This window comes from Falco naumanni, chromosome W (assembly GCF_017639655.2).
Source record: "Falco naumanni isolate bFalNau1 chromosome W, bFalNau1.pat, whole genome shotgun sequence".
Lineage (NCBI taxonomy): Eukaryota > Metazoa > Chordata > Aves > Falconiformes > Falconidae > Falco > Falco naumanni.
In genome coordinates, this window is record NC_054079.1 from 5,621,503 (window position 1) to 5,646,727 (window position 25,225).

A 25,225-nucleotide genomic window follows, 5' to 3' on the forward strand; every position below is an offset into this window, starting at 1 on the left:
ATGTACACAAAAATATAGTATAAAAAAATAAAAAGTAAGAATTACTTTGTTAGAAAGAACAGAAAATAAGATACAGTTGTTTGTAACCACTATATACTTACTACTTAGTTGAATCCGATAACTGATATTCTCGTCGTCTATCATAACATTCCTGGATTCCAGGGTCATTCCATAAACTTCTTATTGCATCTACATAGGGGGTCTCAAAAGTTGACACCTTCTCTACATCAACTTCTCGAACTAACCGTGCATGAGCCTAATTTGAAACAAAGAAAACAATAAAATTTACTTTGTTTTCTATGTTTACAAATAGTTCATATACAGTGAATATGAACAAGAATAATTTTTCAGACTGGCCATCTCACCAATGTGAGGTTATGAATGAATGATAATAAGGTGTATTCAAACTAAGAAAAATAGTAAGGATGACATGAGAGAAGGTGAATTAATAAATGTGTATATGAGCCCTTATTCTAGCATAATCTTATCCTAATCCAGTATTATTTAGCTGAAATGGATAAAATTTTCACATTAAAATTTACATTTAATTAAGCTAAATTTTAAGAAAGTTTTCATTTTTCAGGTACAATTTTAGGGCATATAATATACTTGCTTCTTAAATGATAACCAGTTAAGCAACTTGGCAGAGTTAGACTGATAGGAGCAGAAAGAATGGGGAGGAGGGAGGAAATTTGTCTTTTAAAGAGATTAATTTTTATGTACATACACTGAGAGAAAAAGAAATGAAAACTTAGTCAAGCAAAAAACCTAAAGGATTCTATTCTCAAATCTAGTCTGCATTTCAGCAGACTAGACACATTTCAGCAAGGACACAAACCCCTTTGCATTTTAAGTTAGGTAAATGCATACAGAAAGGACTGGTTTTGTTCTTTTTAAAGTAATTTATCCTGTTTACACACATATAACCTGTCACTCTCCTTTTTAGACAGTCCAGGAGAATGCTACTACTCATTACTTCAGAAAATGTCATACCTGCAACTATTGTTTACTCATGTGGAAATCAAGAACTCCAAGTTCAATGTGAAAAATATCTGTCTTCAATATATGGAGAACATATGCTCTCTATTATAAGAACCCAAGTCTCCAAGTTCTAACAAAGTATATTTTCTTCTGGAACATCACATCCACCCATCCCAAAACTGGACAAATCATGAAGGGTCTCTACTGTCTCATAACAAAATAACAAAAATAAATGGTATCCTAATAAGCACAAGCCAATACTGTTGTGGAAAAGGAAGATTATTTTTTTCCATAAAAGATTTTGTGGGTTTTTTTCTCAAACTCAGTTATGTGTTCAATTGGTTTTGTATTCTTCCAAAAGAATGATGCCCCAAGTATTTGCTCACTACTTCTAACAAGCTGATACAGCAACATATTCAGATATTATTTTTTTATTATTATTGATCTCTGAAATTATGGCCAGCTGATAACAAAATGCTAACAGAGGTGACTCATTATTCAAAAGTTGCTCTTAAGCTTTCATCAGAAATTCATCATAACTGAGATATTTCTCTAACAGTTCTCTAAACATTCCCTAACAGATGCTCAATTATTCTACATCAGTAGTACAGATACTCATAAAAGGTAATTTATTCAGTTATCCATTTAGACGTATAATTACTACAAAATAGTCCAAGATTTTAAATTGGTTTACTTTCCAGTTCTGTATGTCCTACCCTACAACTAATATGACTTTGCACTACGTGGCAAAACTTCTGAAATAAACTGACATATGCCAATGAGTTGTATCTGTCAGAAATCTAATTCAGCCTTTTAAAAATACATATTATTTCCCCAGTGAACACTGTTTCTGGTTCCCTGGGATTTGCTTGGGTAGACTCATGACTACTTGCACCCTACTGACTTACAGCTCTTAATAACAATGCTTCTTTTTTAAAAAAAATAATGTAATAACCCTTTACACAGATTTCAAGTCTTTATGCTATGTCTTCTTGTTCCCCAGAGGTACTATACTTTCCTGTAGATTAAAATGTTTCTTTCTTTCTCTGAGTCTTTGTCAGTCAGTATCTTTTACTGGCTTCTAATTTCTGGTCAGAGAGACAGAGAACTAAATATAGGATCTCATCTACTGGCTTAATTATTTTCTCATTTGCTCTGGTAAATGTAAAAATTAATTCTACTGAAACCTAATGAGATGCAGAAACATAAATTTAATGCAGAAAAAGACTTAGTCATGCATGACGTGGTGTCACTACTGCTAATTACTAATTTTAGTTTCCTTCCACTAATATAATATCAATTCTGGAACATTACTTTTGATGTTAGCACTCAAATCGCTCGCAAGAAAAATCCAAGGATTCATCATTCATCTAGTTTCTGCAGTATAAATTTTATCCAGTACTTCTTAGCCTTCACTGATACTTTTTGCTGTACTGCAAAATAGACATTACTTGAAAAAAAATAGTAAAGCTGCTGACCCTTAGAAAATTGTACTTTTTGAGATTTCTTTCTTTTGGAACACCAATAATTGCTATCAAAACAGTGAAACAAACAAACAAAAAAGATAAAACTGAAGGATTCTGCAAGTACCACCAAATTCAAACTGGTAATTAAGATGTAATTACTAGTTAAGCTGTAATGTTCTACAAACAAAATCTAGATGGTCTAACTGACTTTTCAGTCCAATACACTCTTGACATCAGCAGTCAAAAGAACATTTTCCATGTCCTTCTGAGGATATAAGAATACCTGTAACAATTTGCACACTATTTGCCACAGATCTTATAAAAACATTCATTCAATTATCTTTAGCAAATCATATCAATCTTTGATTTTTAAGAGTTTCTTCCCTGATTTCTACAAGTATAAAAAAAATTATCCCAGACAAAGAAAACTGGAATTTCCTGGAATATCATTAGATTCTGAAACCAGGAAATCTCTGAGTGTTAGAGGATACCAAAATAGTTATCTTCTTTTCTCCTTCTTCATCATTCCCCTCAGAAAATTATTGACAGTGTTAAAAACTAATTCTGAGCTTGAAGAACATTATATTTTTATACTGGTCTTTCTGGCAATACTCTTTTCCACATAATTGCTATTAAAACAAGTATATATTTTTAATCTCTAGGGTCCATAGTGCCAATTTTATACCTATTATCTACTAATTTTTTAAAAGCACTGATGTTCCTCAGTGACTAAGTGGGCCAGCAAATGGATCTGTTCCCATATTCTCTCCATACATGCACCAACCTTTTGGAATCTTATAACAGTGGTTACAGTCAATGCTGGAGCAAGCTTGGAAAAAAGTTCAAATTTTTATATTCCTTTCGATGTTTTCTCTGTAATTTTTTCAAACTAGCTTTCTAACCTACCAGAAAGATTTATGAGGGAGACATACGCAAATGCAGTCCATTTAAAAAAAAAAATCCTCTTCTGATTCACAGAAGAAAACTTGAGATGCAGTAGGCAAGGTTGTTTCATATCAATGGTCTGTGTGGACTAGCCAATTTTTAAAGATGCCCATTTAAAGAAGCTCTCTCATGTGGAAAAATATATCTTAGCAAATATTTTCCATTTTGTATAAGGTTGTAGTGCTTGGCCTGTCAGTAACTAAATCATGAAGCACTTAGTAGGTCTGGATGGTATAATTCACATAGACTGCATAATTGACAGCAACAGCATGAGATCAGATCCAAGCAGTTTGGGAGCTGAATAGAAGTCAGTACAAAAAGCCATCATCATGACCATGATTTTTTCTCTCTTTTCTTGAGAGGACTAAAACCCCAAAGTGATTAATTTCTTGAGAATGTAGCTCTTGCTTATAGGAGAGACATTTATGCTAGTCAACAAAAGTCATGAGTCATTTACAGTTTCCGTGGTACATACAAATACCTTGCCTTACGGAGTTGTATAGGAAGATATGCAGCTTTGGAGGAAATCTTCATCTATCCTTTGCCCTTCTCTTTTTCCTTGGACCTACTAAATCAAGAGCAAATGAAAATCTAGTGTTTCCTGCAAACCTGCACATAATTGAAACAGGTGTCACATTCAGGGAGAGTAATAGTAGACTATATTTCACTGTCTTGAACAAGGAACAGATGGGGGATGTGTTCCTTAATGTATCAGAAATCATAAATCTCTGAAGATCAGTCCAAGGTAGGGAAGTACTTTTACATAGCAGTCTGAGAGAATTTGGAAGAGGACTCTAGAGAGGTAATTACTTCCTTTGAGCAACCCTGAAGCACAGAATGGATTAGGCTAAACAGAAAGAGATTTCATGGTGTGGTACTGTGGTAAAATTTTATTAAATTGATTACTTCTTATGAAAAAGCCTTTGTCTTTAATTAGGGATCACTTAACTTGGACGGTGAGCTCAGGGACAACTTTAATGAGCAGGTGGTCTTTGTCTTGAGCCCCCCGAACAAGCAAGATATGAGCAGGACCATCCAGACAATAAATATTGTGTGCAGCAATGTCACAATAGTAACTCCACCATGCTTGGGCATCTGGCCAACGTCCCTGGCATGTGTGAACCTTATGAATCATGAGATAGTGCACACTTGCACTTAGCCTAAACTTAACAGTTTGCATACACTAGGTGTGTAAACTATTTTTGTTTTTCACTGAGTATAAAGGCGGGCAAGCTGTGGGACTGGGCCAGAAGCCTCACCTACAGGTGGACGAACCACATAGGAATTTTCCCAGTTACAGAGAGGCTCCTGGAGCTGGCCTGCAATGGGGTTTCCCAGCCGAAGTGTGGGCCTGGATGATGTTAAGGTGGTAACTGGTGATGTATCTTTTCTTAGTCTCTGTAATGCTTTGCAGTAATGATTTGATGCTTTGCTCCTATTGCTCTTTTATTATATTGTGCATAATAACTAGTACTGTTTCCTTTTATCATATTGCATTTTATTTTTCCTTTATTATAGTGTAATATAATAAACTGCATTTATTCTTATAATTGATTTGGAGTTCATTTTTTCTTGGTATCCAGTCAATTAGCAAAACAGATACACTGAAGAACTGTATATAAATTAATAAAATGCATTGTGAATTGCTGGAAGGAACCTTGGTACAATGCTAATCATCCTGCAGTTATTAAAAAAGGTCAATAGGGTATCAAAAATGCCTAAATAAGAATTTGTCATCCTTTCCTATTTTAGATTCTAACTTTTGAGTAGGAAAAACAGCATATGCTCTTTGAAAAATAATTCCACAGAAACATAACAGAATCTAAAAATTTGAGTTTGCAATAAAGAATATTTTTGTTGCTACTGTTCATTGTCTGTAAAATGTTTAGAATAATGAGTCCTAACCCATGACTCATGGGCACTACAGTAAAACAATAAATAAGGTTTTAAACAAAATATCTTGTGACTTAAGTTTGAAAATGACTCAGTTCAAAATGTATCATTAAACTCTACCTGTAATACTTTTATATAAGAAAACACTGGAATAATGGAAGAAAAAAAGTAATATCTACACCTATTTATTTTTTTTATTTTTAATAGGACTTAGAGAAAGCTTACATAGTAGCTGAATAAATCAGAAATTTATTTCTACACTGAAATCAGTGCCCTTAATTTTCCTAATTTCTTATTTACTTTTAAGTTGCATCAGACCAAAGACAGTAAACACCATGCCACACTGCAGGGCAAAAAAGGGTGTGACTTTTGTCACTTACTCTCCAGGTTTCATATTTCCCATATATAAACTTCAGGTTGCCTGACTATCAATTAAGCTGTTGCCTAACAAATAAATACCATAAATTTATCAAAATGCTCATTTCTGTTATTTTGATAGAATATCTAATTGTAAAGGCCTGAATTATTGCTTTTGTCTCTATTCACCCCTTCCCTCCCAAAAATTCATATCCATATTTCCACTAATTGAAACAACTTCTTCAACAAATGCTATTGGTAATCAACCTCTATAGAAAAAAACCAGGTTTGCAAAACAAAACGGGAAAAAAGAGAACTGAAGCATCCATAAGCAATATACTCTCTACTAAGATGACAAACCGGCAGATGAAGTTAAATTAACTAATCTTTCCATGATCTTAGATAGCAGAGACTTTAACAGTTGAAGTTATCTTTTTCTCAAAAGGTGGCTAGATTTTGGATGTGCATCCTAATTCTGTTGTTTGTGGTAAGTCTAAGCAGAGCAATTTACAAAAAAACTCAGAAAAGAAAACAGATAACTCCATATTCAGTATGATAAAAATCTTCCTGAATTGACAACTCTACAGAGCAAATATTGACATTTAGATTTTTGTATTATATATTATTTTTTACCAAAAGATCTCAAAACCCTTTACAAAGGTCATAAATACCACTAGGAAGTGCAGTTATATAAAATTATCACAACACACAGCTCAATAATTTTCACTGATGAAAGCATAAACCTATTAGTGTCAAAATAAAAGCAATTATTATTGCATCTCAGTTGATTAATTACAGGAATAAAAGGAATGTCGTTTAGCATTAAGATAAACAAACTGATGAAAAGGCACAAAAAGGTATTTCTCAAACGTAAGACAAAACTATTTTCTAGTGACTACTAGATCCATTATCATAAAATGTCAACAGTACCGGTATATACATAACTCATAATAAACTTGGTTTCAGTCTTGTAGAAGAAAATTGCTGTCAGCTTAAAATGGTAAAAACTGGTTTATAAATATTTCTGTTACTGAAACAGTACAAAACCTGATCTACCTACATTACTAGTCATAGAAATACTAAATGACATACTATACCAGGCTACTCTAATACCCACACATAAACACACACACACACACGTTGCTATAAAACCCTGAATACAAAAAATACACTTTGTCTAAACAATCACTTCAGTTTAAGGAAATTTATCTGTGCATATATGAATAAAGTTTCCCTTTGAGTAACAAGTTTCACAGATAGGATACAATGTATGTTATAGCTTACTTGCCGCTTGTGGAAACAAGCCCATAGCTTTCTATAGCTAAAATAATTAAGTTCCAGTTTCCTAATGTATAAGTTGTCTTTAATAGGGTTTGAAGGAAAAATAAAAATTTCTTTTGTTGCAAGACCGAGGAAGCTCTCCCATAAAACTCATGACACTCCTTTTTATCTTTCTGTCAGTATTTGTTTATATTTCCTTTTCTTTGTTTTTCAGGACAGCATCCTGTTTTTCACTGTTCAAATAAAGTTTTTCATTTTGCTACATTGTACTATTTAAGTGTACTATTTAAAGAGAACTGTTTTAGAACAATATGGGTCCAGGATGGGAAAGGGCAATTCTGAGATAGAATTATACATTCTCTACATTCCATCTAACCAAACCACCATAAAATTCTACATATTCCAACAGATACACCAGAGCTGTGCTTCCATCCAGGGGGATCTTGACAGGCTGGAGAAATGGGCAGGCAGGAACCTCATGAAGTTCAACAAGGCGAAATGCCAAGTCCTCCATCTGGGGAGGAATAACCCCATGCACCAATATATGTTAGGGACTGACAGTCTGGAAAGCATAGAAGGCCCTGGGGGTCCTGGTGGACAGCAAGCTGACCAGGAGACAGCAATGCATCCTTGCAACAAAGGTGGCCAACAGCTTCCTGGGCTGCATTAGGAAGAGTGTTGCCAGCAGGTGGAAGGGGATGGTCCTTCCTCTCTACTCAGCATTGGTAATGCTGCATTGAAGAATACTGTGCCCATTTCCAAGCTCCCCAGTACAAGAAATATATGGACTTACTGGAGCGAGTCCAGCACAGGGCCACAAAGATGATTAAGGGACTGGAGCATCTTACATATGGAAAGAGGGTGAGAGAACTGGGATTGTTCAGCCCAGAGAAGGGAAGGCTTAGGGGGAATCTTACTAAGGTGCATAAATACCTGATGGGAGGGAACAAAGAAAAGGGAGCCAGAATCCTTCTCAGTAGTGCCCACTGACAGGACAAGAGGACACATGAAAAGGACACATGAAGTTCCTTTTGAACACAAGAAAACACTTTACTCATTATTTATGTCATATTAAGAGGCTAGATATTCTGCCCTACAATAGCTCAAGACAGTCTGCATATTTAAACATGCTATTCTATTACTGTCACTTCAGCTGACGCCTTAAAAATCCCCATACATGCAATGATGTTCTAACTGTGAACAAAGGAATAGCTTTCACTTCTTTGATTATGAAATTCAGTATAGTCCATTTATATACATTAAGTGCTTGATTAGGACCTTACTAAATTAATTCAACAAGTTTAGTTTGTTTTCTTTCCATGGTTTGCCTAGTTTTACTTTGAAGAAATTAGAGCAACAAGTAAATTTCAGGCCCTGTAATTAAAGGGCAATCCAGATTGCTAAATTCCAAAGTTCTTTTACTATGTATTTTAAAACATGGGTCTTGTTTTGACTTGTTTTCAAAATGTTACTTTTACCACCAAATTTTCATAGGTTTTTACCAGAAGCTTTTACCAGATGCAGGGGTGTCAAAATTATGGGATTCATGTTCTGGTTCAGATAAATCCTTAAGATTTCCAAGGAAGTAGTAGAAGATCTCAGTGAAGAAACCCCTACTGAACTTCTGAAGGAGTTTGAAATTAATTGCAGCATCTAGTTTCTAACATTACTAATTTAAACAATCTGAACATAAAACTTAAATCAAATTCTTCTCCTGGACATAGTCACTAGCAACAATCTTACAAGCCTCATGAAGTCCTCACAATTAGTAACTGACAAGCCCAAGTGGTAAAATCTTTTTCAAGTGATAAAATCTATTTAAAATTTAACACAAATCTGCAATGACAGAAACAGACTTAAAAACATTTCAGGTTTGAATCAACATAAGAAAGAATATACAACAAAATCTACCCCCACAACAGTTACTGTAGATAACATAAATAATCCAATTTACTGCTCTGTCTATAGAAAGATAGTATTATCAATAAACATTTTCATAAACATATCAAAGCATGCATATACAATCAGATTTTCAGAAAAAATATGAGTATCCTGGATATTTTTAATTTTATTTTTTTTTAAGATCTGCTCTTAATCTAACATCTTCAAACAAATTTTGTTCAGTACTTAAACAAATAATTATGATTTGGACACATAAGCAACCATACCATTGTTTCTTGAGCTATCTAAACCAGTTAGTATATACATGACAAAAATGAGCACTGGTGGACTGCTTCTTAGTGTTACTCCAGTTGAAACTCCAGATAAATGTCACTAAAACTACTGTATCAAGCTTATATGGAGCAGAATAGAGTATACAAAGGCAGAGCTGGAGCTAGAAATATCAAAGAGCTCTCTCTATATTCAGCTGGTGTAACCTGGGGCAAACTTGGAACTGCTTTAAACAACAGTGAGCAGAGAATGATGCAGCCCCAGAGTCAGTAATGACTTTTTCATTCCAATGTGCTTCCTTATCATGCATATTGTTCAGTAGCATGTGTCTGACAAGCTGGTCACCAGGAAACAGGTATCAAAGGGTATATTGGACCACAGTATATAACATGGAAACAAACAATCCAAAAACGCCCCCTTCCCAATCCTTCCTAAAGCGCATCTTTCATCTGATTTTCCCACAGAAAAAAAAAGGATCTGGAACCCAATAGGGGTTAATAATAAACTGAATTGCCAATCTCTCTACATCTCTACAGTGACTTCATAAGAAGGTAGGATAAATTATTGTTGGGGTTTTTTTTAATTAAAAATAATCCTTCTTCTATTTTATATGCATCATGGGTTTTAAGAGCTTTAGAGCAAGCTTCATGTCCTAGCACCTGGTTCTGAAGAATGGTGTTCAATATTATGTAAATAATGGCAATTTTTTTCTGCAATATTATTTTTATATAGTGATATAGTTGGTATTATTGAAGATAATGTTATGCAAAACATGGACACACTCAAATTTTCATTCCATTTTCAAGTGAAATAAGTGGCTGTACTTGACAAACCTCGAAGAATCCACTTGCTTCAGTCAACCATTGCAATACAATAGTGAGTGCATTTAAAAAAAGGTATGTGAATTCTTACCTAAGAAGCATACAAATGAACAGAACTCCTGAGCCTCACTCCTGTACAAAGCCTGCATGCATCTTGCAGAAGAGGTGTTTTTAAGGATCAGAGGAATAACAGCTTTGCTTGGCTTCATGGATTTAAATAGCTAGAACTGAAAAAAACTATGCCTCTTTATAGAGTAGAAGTTATGGTCAGTTGATTCAGGCAGTTTAGAAATTCAGCAATTCCATTCAATTGCCTAAATAAAGGAACTGCAGAAATTTCACTGTCTTTAAAATCTAGAGAAAAGTCTAAGATGTATACAGGACAGACAGAGAGAAACAAATAGCAGATTCTTTTAAAAAAATCTTATGCCATCATATCTCTTTTTTAATTTAGAAGAGGAAGTATTGCATTAAAAATAACCTTGTACTTATAAATTATATTTATGAAATTTAAAACTGAAATAAGTCAAAAGCATCGCAAAGAGAAGCATTTATTCTCTGTACTTTTAAGCCATATTTTATTGTATTTTCAAAGAAAGAGAGTGCCCTCTGCTGACTAGCACATAGCAAAGAAAGCAATAATTTCAAACTGGTATTTCTAGAAATATCAGGATTGGGAGGGTCCCTTTGAAAATAATGAATGATTTCAGTGGGAATTTTCCTCTGAAAACATTGCATCAAACTTAAATGGTTGCATTTGTGTGTTTTCTAACCAAGATGATTGTCTTTCTAAACAATCACCTAATTTTTTTGAAATAAACTCTGAAAATTAGCTTCAGACTTATCCTAGGCATGTAAAGTGACATAGCATCTGATTACCTACTTCTTTTGAGTGCTTTCCCTAACCCCTTTATGCAAGCATTTGTCTAGAGCAAAAAACTGGCAGGACTGAATAAATGGTAAAATTTAATCTCAGATGAAAAGCTGTTGTCTTGAACAGGGTAACGGAAGAATGAATTTAGTCTTTTTAAAGATAACCACCCAACATTATTTTCTCCAGAGAAACCACAGACATATTACATATAGCATAGTGATGAGTAAATATTTGAAATGTGCCTTGAGGGAGATTAAAGTTTTATGTCATGTTTGACATTAAAAAGTGGTAGCTTTATAAATTACTCACAGTCTTTTTATTGCTAGAAACATACCTTTATTTCTGCTCTATCAAATCAGATGCCAAGCAGAGCTTATTTAAAGGACAGCAAAGCACTGCTGACTTGTCTTTCATGGCTTCAGGCAACTACCAGTCTCCTGAAAGATGGTGCCAACTTCCATCATTAGGAAGGAGGAAGAAAGCCAAATAAAAACACATCTTTCCTATTTGCAAAAAAAATTTAGTCTTGTTTATATAAGACCCTGAAAGCTTCTTCTTGTGTTGCCTGGTGTGTGCAAAACTGATCCGTACTCTGACTTAACCAAATTAACATGTGTTTTAAAGTGATTAATTCTGTTTACTAACTAATCAGTATTGACAGGGAAAGGCCAAGGTAGGTTATTTAACAACCATTTGGGAAGGTTTATTTATCTGCCAAAGCTTAAATAGAGTATCTCCTCAAGATGTTAGCCAAAACTGGGCATGGACCCTATAAAATGGACCATTAGTCATGAAAACAGGTTTTGGAGGTTTTTTTGTTTGTTTGTTTGTATTGTGTTTCTAGTAAGCCCTTGCTTTCAGTGAGTGTTAAATATATGTGAAGGAAAGCAAAACTGAGCTTTTTGGAATTAATTTAGATTAAATTAAATCTGGAAGAAGCTTTTTGGAACTGAATAAAAAGGGTAGAAAAGCGACAACATAGTCTATTGAGAAAAACTATGTATTCTCATTATTTGTATAGCAAGATGCCTATACTAAATTGCTTAATCGTTCTGTGAAATATACTCTGGAGATTCTCCAGGGTGCAACAAGGAGCTGAAGATCTTGGGAAAAAGTCAACAGCAAAATACTGATATATTCCATCAAATCTCCTGGAGTTGAGGTCCTACTTAGCCACAAATGTTCTGAATCTATCCCTGTAATAATTCTTTCACAAATGCCCAGAGCGGTTTCCCAGAAAATCTAGGAGACAAATTAATCAAGTTAATTTAGGGAAAGTGTTATTGCGGAAAAGACAGGTTGTTTGTTAAATTCTACTATCCAGAAAGAAGTGTATTAATAGGACCTATCTACTCTGTTCATAAGTGCTATCAGAGAGACAACTACTTAAGAAATCATCATGCAGCAACCACATACACGCACAAGCACTTTGAACTGGAATTACAGTTTTAATGCAAATTAAGATTGAACTAGATAGCAAAATAGCTGCAAATCAAAACAGAAGATAGAATTAATTCACCTTAAGGAACAAGAGAGGATTATATTGAAAAAGCCAACAGACCACTATTGACCTGACCCAGTACTAACTGATATATTAAGATTTCTATTTTCTTCAGTAAGCTTTAAACTCCCCCTCAATAAGAAAATTATCATAATTCCTTTTTGGACCTGGCAAATAAGTATTTACATTCAGAAAAAGAGGTCAGAAAGTCTTTTGCTCTTTGTAGGTCACCCTCTGTGCAATTTAAGCAGCAAAAAGGCAGAAACATTTTCAGCATCTGCTCCTGAGAGTCAGTGCAAAGCTCCAGTATAATGGGGGGGGGGGGGGGGGGGAGGAGGACGAGGACGGGAGGATGAGGACAAAATACTACACATGAAAAATAAAAACCTCTGGATAAGAATAGAATGTCTATGCACCATTTCTGTGGCTGCTGCTCTGCACAAGCTCTCAGCCTCCTGCACTACACTGTCACAGGTATTACAGTATTATGAAGGTCACAAATACTGTTTCAACTCTGCTAAGTGGGCTCTGTGCGTGATATTTACAAGACCCATTAGTGAAGAAAAAAGTACCAAATGTTTTTAAAATGTGGACTCTTGAGGAGGAAACAAAAATTTAATTAGAGATCATAGAATAATTTGGGTTGGAAGGGACCTTTAAAGGTCAACTAGTCCAACTCCCCCTGCAATGAGCAGGACATGTTCAACTAGATCAGGTTGCTCAGAGCCCAGTTCAATCATATTTTGATTCCATAAAGACCAAAGGATTAATAAGCAGTTTCATCAAATTGAGGTGAGCATACATTTCTGGTTAGCCTCTCAATGTTATCAGAGATGTCATCGTTTGCTTTTCTCCTATATAACCTACTACTATATTCACAGGAGTCCATGAATTCTGTCCATCAGTCCTGATACATTGTAAACATCCTAAGTCCCTATAACTTCATTGCTATGACTGTGAGCAAAGCTTTGATTTACAAAAAAAATAATCACAGTGGTTGACCGATACTAAACTAACCTTTAAACCCACCAACACTTATTTCACCTCTATGACTAACAGTATCTTGGGTCTGGCACTAATACTTCTATGTCAATAAATAAACAAATAATGAATGAATGAGCACTCTAGAAATTACTATCCCTACATGAACCAGATAAATGAGATAAATTCTGTAAGGGTCTTACAAGGATCTGGACATCGTGTTTTTCTCCTTGCCTTGATATCAGACCATAATAGAAATTCAACTACCATATGTATTTGATGAATGATGATAACCAGTTCAAAAGCCTGTGTAGCCTAATTACAACATTTTGTATGCTGAAAAGTGCCCTGCAGTCTTCTGTAAGGATTAATTCATATCAAATCTACTTTTATTAATATAACAGAAAATACTGCTACTCAGTACATTCTGTTGTATGTGTTATAAAAATGTGATGGCAACAAGGAGGAAGAGATGGGAAAGGAAATTACTTCTTTAAAGAGGACATCCTGTGGGCAGTGCTGTCTCTTACTGTCCTTACAGTTATAAAAGGAAGGGTGTATGTGGGTAACTGGCTAGCTGAAAAAGGTCTCATAGACATAGTCCAGCTGGCTGGACAAAAATGCACATCGCTCTCAGCTTATCTGAAGTAAAGCAAAAATACACTGTCCTTGGCTGTTCTTGTTACACAATAACAGGAAGATTTCGGTGGGAAAAGAATGTTGCAGGTGGGAACAGATAACTACAGAAGAGAAACTAGGGGCGGGCTTGGTATTTAGGCAACTAACCAATAATGAGCTTAACTTTTGTAATATGTATGAGCTAATTATAACAAGGCATAAAAGGTGACTGTAAGGGACAATAAACGAAGTCTGCTGATCACTCATATTGAGTGACTGTGTCTTCCCTCCGTCGCGACAAATGGCGCCCGAACAGGGACCCTAGAGAGGGCTGAACCTGCGAGCCACGGTTCGACGGAGATTCGGGTACCGGTCCTGAAAGCAGCGCAGGAGGCGGAAGGGCACAGTCCCCGCGCCCGGGAGCACCTACAGAGGGTCCCGCCGGCCACGCGTCGCCGAAGTCTCGCAAAGGCTGCAACAGCGCTGACGAAGGTATGGAGAGACAAGCGACGTACGATTCGCTCATATGCTTTTTAGAAAAGCGGAGCGTTCGGGACATAGATTGTAACAAGGCATTACCCGGGTTATTAGCGTATGGGATAGCATCCGGGTCCCCCGCGGCAGCGGCGAGCGGCGGCGCGGCCCGGCAGGGCCCTTCCCGGCCGCGGTTTCTCTCCAAGGCGGCACCCCCACCCCCACCCCCCTCCGATCGGCGCCATGGCGATGCAAGCGGCCAAGCGAGCTAACATCTGGCTGCCCCCAGAGGTCAATCGGATCCTCTATATTCGGAACCTGCCGTATAAAATCACAGTGGAGGAAATGTATGATATGTTTGGGAAATACGGACCTATTCGACAACTCAGAGTTGGAAACACTCCTGAAACAAGTGGAACAGCTTAAGCTTCTCAAGGAAAAATACGGAATCGATTACAAACCCACAAAAAAAAAAAAAAAAAAAGTGCTTCAGATGTCCCCTACAAGAAATGGGTTTCTGCTTTGAACTAGCAAACATCTCTGTGCTTAAAAAGAAGCCTTTTTGCCTAGATGGAGATAATTTATTCTGTATTCTGTATTTATGCTGTATTCTGAATGTGGAAATTGGTTGGGACTAGGAGGCTGGCTTAAAGGCATTTTGCAAATGGGATTATTATTTTTGATCATTATTGTAATAATAGTTTTTTGATCAAAACCAGCCAAAATTATTTGTAAGCATTAGGCATATCTGAAGAGAATGCCTTTATTTGAATCAGCAGTTAAGGTGTAGTTTAGTCTGATGCTGTGGTTTTATCTGCTTCTGGTGAATTTTTGAAGTGATGAAATCAGAGATACAAGGTATACTAAGAGTTATGAGGTAATAAGGTAATAATCTAAGTAAGGGTGCTGTCTTTTATATCTACAAGTGCAATATGCTTTTATGTAGCAGAGAGAAACTTTAACAATAATGTTGCTTGAGCGAGATGTGCATGTGACAACTTGGGAAAAGGGATATCACAACTGGAGTGCAACAGTGTTTCTATGTCTGGCAGAGTGAAATCTTTCAAGACCTGAGTTTAGGCAGTCTAAAATAAATTGTTAGTATTCAGAAAACCCATCTTAAGCCTCTTTTGCTTACATAGTGTTATGGAAGTCAACTGCTATTGTAGAGAATTAATGATTTTTTAATACATATTAACAAATACTACTATTTTAACTTGAGGCAGTTGAGTGAGAAATACTCACGTGTAGCATTTGAGGGAATGTCAGCATAAATCGCACTTACAGTAAGACTGCATTTTTAATCACTGTACTCGTTAAGATTCGATGATGCCATAAGGCTAAGGCCTTTTATCACAGATTGGTTCTGAACTAAAAGGGGTGTGCACATGTAGATATGCACATTTGTGTTATTTTCCTTAATTGGCTACAAAATAATATAATTAGGTTGGGGACTAGATCTTGGGATTTTACCTATTATACTTCTGTTTGTTAAGGAACATGCATAACATACAGCACCCATGTAGGCTTGGCTTGTGGCATAGTTGTCAAATTTAGCATAGACATTCAGACAGATAAGCAACGTACTCTTCTTGTGTGTATCACCTACAAGCCATTATGGCTTAGTGTGTAAATCTGTATGTAACTATTGAAAAATCCACTTATGAATGTATATAGCTTAGAACTAATTTCCCCCCTTTGTTAATTCTTTGATATCAATGAGGAATTCTTCAGAAAATGTATGGACTGGTTGGTTGCATAAGGGCAGTTGTTATTTGGACAGAAAATTGTTAATGATCAGGGATTTTCCACTAAAATATTTGCATATTCCTAGTAAAACATCAGTTTGGTTTCTTTTTGGGTTTTGAGCTTGCATTAGTCCATGTTCAGAACTTTAAAATTACCTTTGAATTTTTTAAACTTTTTATATCACTGGAACAGAAAGAGCATCTAAATTAAAGCTTCAAGCTAACTTTATTTTTCAAGTATTTCAGGAATTATCCTTCTGAACTGAGATTTTATAAGTTGGCTGTGTATTTTCCTGTGTTAAAACGCTGTTATTGAAAATGGTCAACCAGGCCTATGTCGCCCAAAATAAAAACAGGGGAATTGTGGGTAACTGGCTAGCTGAAAAAGGTCTCATAGACATAGTCCAGCTGGCTGGACAAAAATGCACATCGCTCTCAGCTTATCTGAAGTAAAGCAAAATACACTGTCTTTGGCTGTTCTTGTTACACAATAACAGGAAGATTTCGGTGGGAAAAGAATGTTGCAGGTGGGAACAGATAACTACAGAAGAGAAACTAGGGGCGGGCTTGGTATTTAGGCAACTAACCAATAATGAGCTTAACTTTTGTAATATGTATGAGCTAATTATAACAAGGCATAAAAGGTGACTGTAAGGGACAATAAATGAAGTCTGCTGATCACTCATATTGAGTGACTGTGTCTTCCCTCCGTCGCGACAGGTGTATATCTTAAAACCAAGGGAAGTATTAAAATCATTCCTAAAACACTAATTTATAAGCATATTTGAAATGATGCTGCTATATTGGTCTCCCAACTTTTATTCAGAGTTCAATGAGTCAGGTAAATTATTAAAAGTAACTGAAAAACACAGCTCTAATAATATTGGCTATACTTAGAATTTTTTAAATTATTTTTCCATAGTAAAGGCACTACCGTATTGGCTGTTTCCATGTAGAACCCTCTCAAAAACTCATTACAGATAAGTCAATTTTCAGTATTAAATGTTCAAGTGATGTTCTTGGTACCAAAACAGGAACTTGACTGCTAAACTTTAAAGGTTGCTAGGAGTTCATGCCCCTGGAAAAAAACAGAGGTTGATAGCATTAGTAGCCCTTTTGTCTTCACCAAGAGGCCTTCCCCAGATTAATTCTGGTCCTCATTTTCAACATGATGAGTAAATAAAGATTCTAGAACAAGCAACAAACAACAAATACTCTGGGGAAAAAGAAATTACTTATCTAAACATTGGTGGCAGCTTGCCAAGAACTTTTGAGCCATACACAAATCATAGAATCATTTAGGTCGGAAAAGACCCTTAAGATCATAGAGTCCAACCATAAACTTAACACTGGCAAGTCCACCACTAAACCATGTCCCTAAGCACCACATCTACATACGTCTTTTAAATACCTCCAGGGATGGTGATTCAACCACTTCCCTGGGCAGCCTGTTCCAATGCTTGATAATCCTTTCAGTGAAGAAATTTTTCCTAATATCCAATCTAAGCCTCCCCTGGTGCAACTTGAGGCTGTTTCCTCTTTTCCTATCACTGCTACTTGGGAGAAGAGACTGACACGCACCTCACTATAACCTTCTTTCAGGTAGTTGTAGAGAGCAATAAGGTCTCCTCCCCTCAGCCTCCTTTTCTCCAGGCTAAACAACCCCAGTTCCCTCAGCCACTCCTCATAAGACTTCTTCTCTATACCCTTCACCAGCTTCGCTGCTCTTCTTTGGACACCCTCCAGCACCTCAATGTCTTTCTTGTAGTGAGGAGCCCAAAACTGAACATGGTATTCAAGGTGCGGCCTCACCAGTGCAGAGAGACAATCAAACAGAGCAGAAGACAGCTGCGCCTAGAAATGTTTCTAAACTGTTGGTGCAAATGAAGACATGGAGCTATATTAGGAAACATCAAATATAGGAAATTGTGTAGAAGAGAACCTAACATACTTATCAATTATATCATGTCTCAAAATGTGCACTAGAATATCCCCAAAAGGAGCAAACAGGACAGCTTGTGGCTTGAAGCAGGACCTAGAAAATAACTGCATTTATTGACTTATAGGAAATATGGACATTTATAGTCTAAAGAGGATTTAAAAAAACAGAAATAAAAATCAGTGATTGGGAAAACAGAAGCAAGCAAAAAAACCTTCAAGATTAAAATTGCTTTCCCTGATATCATGTAATGTGGATGAAAGGGCATTCTCCATCTTATAACTAGAATCTCTCATTAGAACAAAAAATCATGTCTCTAATTAACAGCTGAAATCTGATCATGCATTCAGAATAGTGCTCTTTGTCTATATCACAATTAGCTTGGAGACTAATGTCTAAATATACTGCTCAGCTGGTGAAAGGAATAGTAGGTCAAAAAAAACTATCATGAAAATATATCTAATTGTGTTTATGACATGGCAGGCTGCTGGAAGACAGACTTCTGGTTACTTTGAAGCCAGACAGAAATCTTTTGAAGCCAGCAGAACTATTAAATAGACAAACTATCAAAACTGAAAGCTGTCAAGAAAATAAACTCATTCATGTGCATTTCAACACTGAATCCCTATCAAAATAATTTGTATTTTTCACCCACACCATGCACCTGTTTCCTACACACACAGTTTTCTGTTACCCATTACTTCTTTATTTTCATCTCACATTAAGCAATACTCATCCAGACATACAGGAATAACTGTATATGAACAGCTCTGATTAACAAACTGCAATTTTTTAGTTTTGCTTACTGAAGGCCTTGTAGATGGGTTGATAAATTTGCCCTCCTTTCAGAAAAACAAATAAAAACTTCATTTGCTACTGCACTGCAAAATTCTTAGCACTTTCTTGTGAAACAGTTCAAGAACCAGACATTTAACCCTTTATTTCTTTTCAAGCTGCTAAACTGTTAGGATTCTTTTAGACTGCTTGGAAGCCAGCTAGCTTTTATGGTCTTGAATATAGGTTTATCACCAAAAAAAAGACTTATTTGGAAATTACCAACTTCTTTTCTATACATAAGAAACATTTAAATTGAGTTTATTCTTTGGCAGTACGAGAGTTTTTACTGACTCACAGGCTTTGATAGATTCCAAAGCCACATGCATTTATCATGCAGTTCTTAACAAACAGGGTTTAAAAAATTGCTTTTTCTCTGGCACATTAAACAGGCTGTTTTATATCACATATATATAGCTCCAGTAAGTGCTATGCTTGCTGCACTTATGCTCACTGACTTATTTTGATATAGAATTAAGTTATTGCTTATATAGAGTATTTTATTTTTTATATTGATATTTGCATTTCTGTGACCCCTTTTGTGAATAGTGAGAAATATGGTACCACACCATAAATCTATTTTAAGAATAAATTAAGTACTCCCTATATTTTTCTTACACTTTAAAAAAAATCTTCCTGTATTACAAGGCATTCTAGGTGCCACTCACTATCAAATTCAATTGCTTCTCCACACAAACACTTGGGAAAAATAATTGGAATTAACTTTTAAAAGGTTTATTAAACCACATTACATCATTGCATAGACATACTCATTCAGTAAACAGTCCTTCATTCAGATCAGCCTTTGGAAACCAAGTCTACTCTTGAAAGGTTTTATTATTATAATAAAGAGCTAATCTTCGAGCTCTGCCCTAGTTTGAACCTTGATATAGAGACATTTGAAATGTTAATACAGGAAACATGCTAATGAAGATTGTTAGTTATCCTTTTCTCAATTACTTGGTTGAGGAACGAGAGATTGGAAAAGTCTTCTGTGTGATTTTTGGTCTCTTGAGAATAGGATGGACTAATGCAAATTTCAGGGTCCTAGATTTGCTTCTCTAGAGAAGCATATTACAATAAATGTTCAGGAGTTTGTAGCTAAATTAGGTCATTTAGATTTAACACTCACTGAACTATATATTCACTCAAGTTATATTCACCTCAAAGAATCAAGCAGATGGGAGGCTGCAGGTGGAAAGCCTGCAAGCAGTTCTGGCCAACATCACAAAGCATCCCAAATCCTGTTTCACTATGAAAAATGATGGGAGGAGGAGGTAACCTGAAATGGTTGGTGTATTGTGTGTCCCTGCTGCAACTTCCATTACAGCAGTCCTTGCCCGCCCACTTACAAAAGAGGAAGATGCAAGAAAGACTGTATGGAACATTAATGAGTCAAACCCTAAGACAGAAACTTTTGTAATGTCCATTTCCTTTCTTCAGCTTTGTTTACTTTTTTTTCCCCCTTCATGTTAGAAGAAAATATCTGCTAGAAATGTAACATATAAATAGTAATAGAAGAAACTTTTTTTTTTAAGGAATATAATTAGGCTTATGATGTAAAACATTTTACAGTATTTATTTTAGTACAATCTTAACAAAAATTTACTAAAGCAGTAAATTATCTCACTAATAGTAATCTGTAATTGTTGAATGCAGGGCCAGTTGATATGAATCAGTGTGGATTCACTGAAACCAATGTTGATTTGTCAAGATTTCTCTACCTTCACCAGTGTTTCATTCAAAACCTTTCCTTATATCATCAAAATAAGCATTAACTTTTGATAAATATTACTCCAGCCCAGTAAACAGCAGATGTATGAATGGCATGAATTCAAAATCTCTTCTCTCAAATGGATTATGAGTATTCAGTATCATTCTAGAAGGATGAAATAACTATCATATATCTGAAGCTAAAGGCTGAAGAGGGATCATTAAATATCAAGTAAATATTTCTGTTAAGGTGGCTATAGTCTGATATTGATTCATCTAAATCCCACTTGGTTTGGAATGTAGGTCTTCACAGTTAAAATTTACATTTTATATTTGATTTTGCATTTAGATGTTTAAACAGTATATACTACAATCCACAGAAAATAAATTCAAAAGAAGAGGATTCTGATTAACTTTATCAAATATTTTAAAGCTGAGTAAGATGTAAAGTTATACTGGAAAACAAATTTTTAGCCTGGTCTTTGATAAAATACTAAAAAAATAATAATTAAAAACCCATGTATTCTTTAAACATGATTCCAACAAAATATTATGTCACAGAAAGATATGAAATATTTTTAAAGATGCACTAGGAAGGAGATCTTTAGGAAAAAACTTAAATTTTTAGAAAAGACTGAAAAATATGAAGAAGTTACTTCCTTCTCACAACACAGTAGGGTCTATAAATAAGAAGGGCTCAGAAATAAGTCAACAGAGATCTAACGCTATATGCAGATGCAGAAGAAAATCATATTGCTAGAAAAAAATCCTTGGAAATAAACATGTTATTTCCATATTATAATATGGAAATGATAATTATTATAAATATATAGTGATTATAATGCATTTAACTGTACAGCAGTGAGGACTGGATTCAGCCTCCAGCATATTCAAATTGTAAAGGCTGAACGCTATTTCAAAACAACATAAATTCATTCAAAGTTGTACTGATTTTGGATGGGATAGTTAATTTTCTTCACAGTAGCTAGTATGGGGCTATGTTTAAGATTTGTGATGAAAACAGTGTTGATAATACAGGGATGTTTTTGTTATTGCTGAGCAGTGCTTACACAGAGTCAAGGCCTTTTCTGCTTCTCAACCTACCCCACCAGTAAGTAGGCTGGGGGTGCACAGGAAACTGGGAGGGGACACAGCTGGGATATCTGACCCCAACTGACCAAAGGGATATTCCATATAATATGACATCATGCTCAGCAATAAAACTGGGGGGTGGAGGTTGGCAAGAGCTGCTGTTGCTCCAGGACTGACTGGGCATCAGTCCATTGGTGGCTGGCAATCGTTTTCTTTTGCATCACTTGTCTTTCTTGGGTTTTATTTTCCTCTTTCTTTGTCAGTCTGGTTTGGTTTTTTTTTTACATTTTTTAAAAAAATTATTATACTGGTTTATCTCAACCCACAAGTTTTCTCACTTTTACCCTTCCAATTACCCCACACCCCCACCCCCCATTCCACTAGGAAGAAGTGAGCAAGCAGCTACGTGGTGCTTAGTTGGCAGCTGGGGCTAAATCACAACACAAAACTAGAATATTATGATTATATATAAATGGATATACAAAGTGTGTGTGTATATATAATATAATGATAATATACGGGTTTATATACATATTTATACTTGATATAAACCACAACACTAAAGTACAGTACTATAATTATAATATGATTAATAAAGTCACTGGCAAAGGACATGTATGGTGCTCTAAAATAGTTATATCTAAGCTTCAATCAGTTTTTGCTTTCATTAACAGTTGAATTTTAATAAATTGATCTATTACTCTTAATGTGTATTTTAAGTAACTGCACTAAGGGAACAGGAAAGAACAGTGTATACAGGGAGTTTTCGTCATTGCAGTCTGTTTTAATTACTACAGAGACTTAAAGACTACTTAAAGACTAAAGGCCTGTCAGCCTGACCTTGGTGCCAGGGAAGGTTATGAAACAGATCATCTTGAGTGCCATCACATGGCATATACAGGACAACCAGGAGATCAGGCCCAGTTAGCATGGGTATAGGAAAGGCAGGTCCTGCTTGACTAATCTGATCTCCTTCTATGAGAAGGTGACCCGCCTAGCAGATGAAGTAAAGGCTGTGGATGTTGTCTACCTGGACCTTAGTAAAACCTCTGACACCATCTCCCACAGCATTCTCCTGGAGAAACTGGCTGCTCATGGCTTGCACAGGTGTACTCTACACTGGGTTAAAAGCTGGCTGGATGACTGGGCCCAAAGAGTTGTGGTGAATGGAATTAAATCCGGTTGGCAGCAGGTCACAAGTGGTGTTCCCCAGGGCTCAGTATTGGGGCCAGTTCTTTTTCATATCTTTATCAATTATCTGGACGAGGGGATTGAGTGCACCCTCAGGAAGTTTGCAGATGACACCAATTTGGGTGAGAGTGTTGATCTGCTTGAGGGCAGGAAGGCTCTGCAGAGGGATCTGGACAGGATGGATCGATGGGCTGAGGCCAGTTGTATGAGGTTGAACGAGAAGTGCCAGGTTCTGCACTTGGTTCATAACAACCCCACACAATGCTACAGGCTTGGGGAAGAGTGGCTGGAAAGCTGCCTAGAGGAAAAGGACCTGAGGGTGTTGGTCAACAGCTGACTGAACATGAGCCAGCAGTGCGCCCAGGTGGCCAAGAAGGCCAGTAGCATCCTGGCTTGTATCAGAAACAGTGTGACCAGCAGGACAAGGGAAGTGATTGTTCCCCTATACTCGGCACTGGTGAGGCTGCACTTCAAATACTGTGTTCAGTTTTGGGACCCTCACTTCAAGAGGGATGTAGAGGTGCTGGGGGGTGTCCAGAGAAGGACAATGAAGCTGGTGGAGGGTATAGAGAAGTCTTATGAGGAGTGGCTGAGGGAACTGGGGTTGTTTAGTCTGGAGAAGAGTAGACTCAGGGGGGATCTTATTGCTCTCTACAACTACCTGAAAGGAGGCTGTAGGCAGGTGGGGGTAGGTCTCTTATCCCAGATAACAAGTGACAGGACAAGAGGAAATGGCCTCAAGTTGTGCCAGGGGAGGTTTAGATCAGATATTAGGAAAAATTTCTTTACAGAAAGGGTGGTCAAGCATTAGAACAGGCTGCTCAGGGAGGTGGTGGAATCACCATCCCTGGAGGTATTTAAAAAACACGTAGATGCGTTGCTTAGGAACATGGTTTAGTGATGGACTTGGCAGTCCTGGGTTAACAGTTGGACTCTATGATCTTAAGGGTCTTTTCCAACCTAAATGATTCCATGATTTTATTAATTACTTTTTTTTCTCCCCTCAAATAAAATGCAGATGTCAAAAGGGTAAGAACTCCCTGAGCTACACATAATTTTCTGTTTTAATGGAAACCAAACTTGAAGTAATTTGGAATTACAGTACAATCACTAGAATAACTATGCATTACAAAACAGATTATCCAACGCATTTGGAGAAATCTAAAATACAGCCAGAAAGAAATAAATGGGAAGGTGATTCATTACTTCAGAAGGGTAAACTGCAAGTGGAAAAATAAAAAAATTACAGAACCATATTTTCACACCACTACAACTTCTTTATATATGGGAAGCAAGGACACATTTTCTCAGAGGGAAACTAAAGGAAAGCACATCAGTTTGGACTTCCTTATATATTTCTTTTCATACTTATCAGTTTAGATGACCAGTAGTTTTGCAGTCCTACATAACCGATCTACATACTTTAAGTAACTTTTATATAGGAGAAGCAAGTAAAATGAGAAGTGTAGACAACATAAGCAAAGTGTTTCTGCTGTCCTAGACTGTATACAATATTATGGAGAAGTTCCATTAAAAAGTCCCATTCAAGAAGCTAAAGTTCTCTGCTTCCCTGCAACCCAGCAAGAAAAGTGCTCCCAAATAAACCACCTTCTGGTTCCCAGCTTGATAATCAGCAAGATTATCAGAAAAGAACAATTTTCAGAGAACAAGTAACAAGTGTTTTGAGTTTGGATGTTCATTCATGCATGTCAAGCATGGACCTTATGTCAGTAATCCTTAAGAGTGATGACACAACAGATTTGGCAGAAGGCTTATCTTTCAAGGAAAGTGAAAGCAAGGAAAGAAGATGGCTTGAAAAGAGATGCTTGAGATTCTGGAGTGCAAATAGGTGCCTGTTTGGGCTTACATTATATATATCAGGTGCATTTCCATTTGAATTCTTTTGAGATTCATCTGCAGTTAATGAAGGTAGTGTCATGTCCCTCCCCTGCAATGTATTTGCAAATAATCCAAAATAGATTTGCTAGACAGGGTAAGGGAAGAAATCAGGAACGGTGCAGAAGGGAATTAAAAAAAAAGAACCAGACAAAGATAGACAGTAATTTCAGTATAAATAAGACTGAAAAACTTTTCACTAGCTTCCCCAAAACACATGAAAATTCACACAACATTTGCTCCCCCCAAATGTATTCTGACAGACGATTTTTTGGAAGGTTATGACATTTTCAGAAGAAATTATCTAATTATATCTACATTTCTCTTCTTGTAAACATTCAGTAAACAGTCACTGCAGTTTACAGTTTGTGACTTTTGTTCTCCCATGTTAAAAAAATTACTCAGGCTACTTTAAGCAATTAGAATATAAGACTTCTTTTGAAAAATA

The 25,225-nt window shown here is 36.2% G+C and overlaps 1 protein-coding gene across 1 annotated transcript in view; it reads right to left on the bottom strand.

Moving 5' to 3' along the window:
- The window catches only part of LOC121080589 (guanine nucleotide-binding protein G(q) subunit alpha-like), a 125,339-nt gene that overhangs the window by 41,257 nt on the left and 58,857 nt on the right, over window positions 1-25,225 (bottom strand). Inside the window, exon 3 of the mRNA XM_040578720.1 lies at window positions 102-256. Within this exon, the coding sequence (XP_040434654.1) occupies window positions 102-256 (155 nt within the window). The remainder of the gene's footprint in view (window positions 1-101; window positions 257-25,225) is intronic.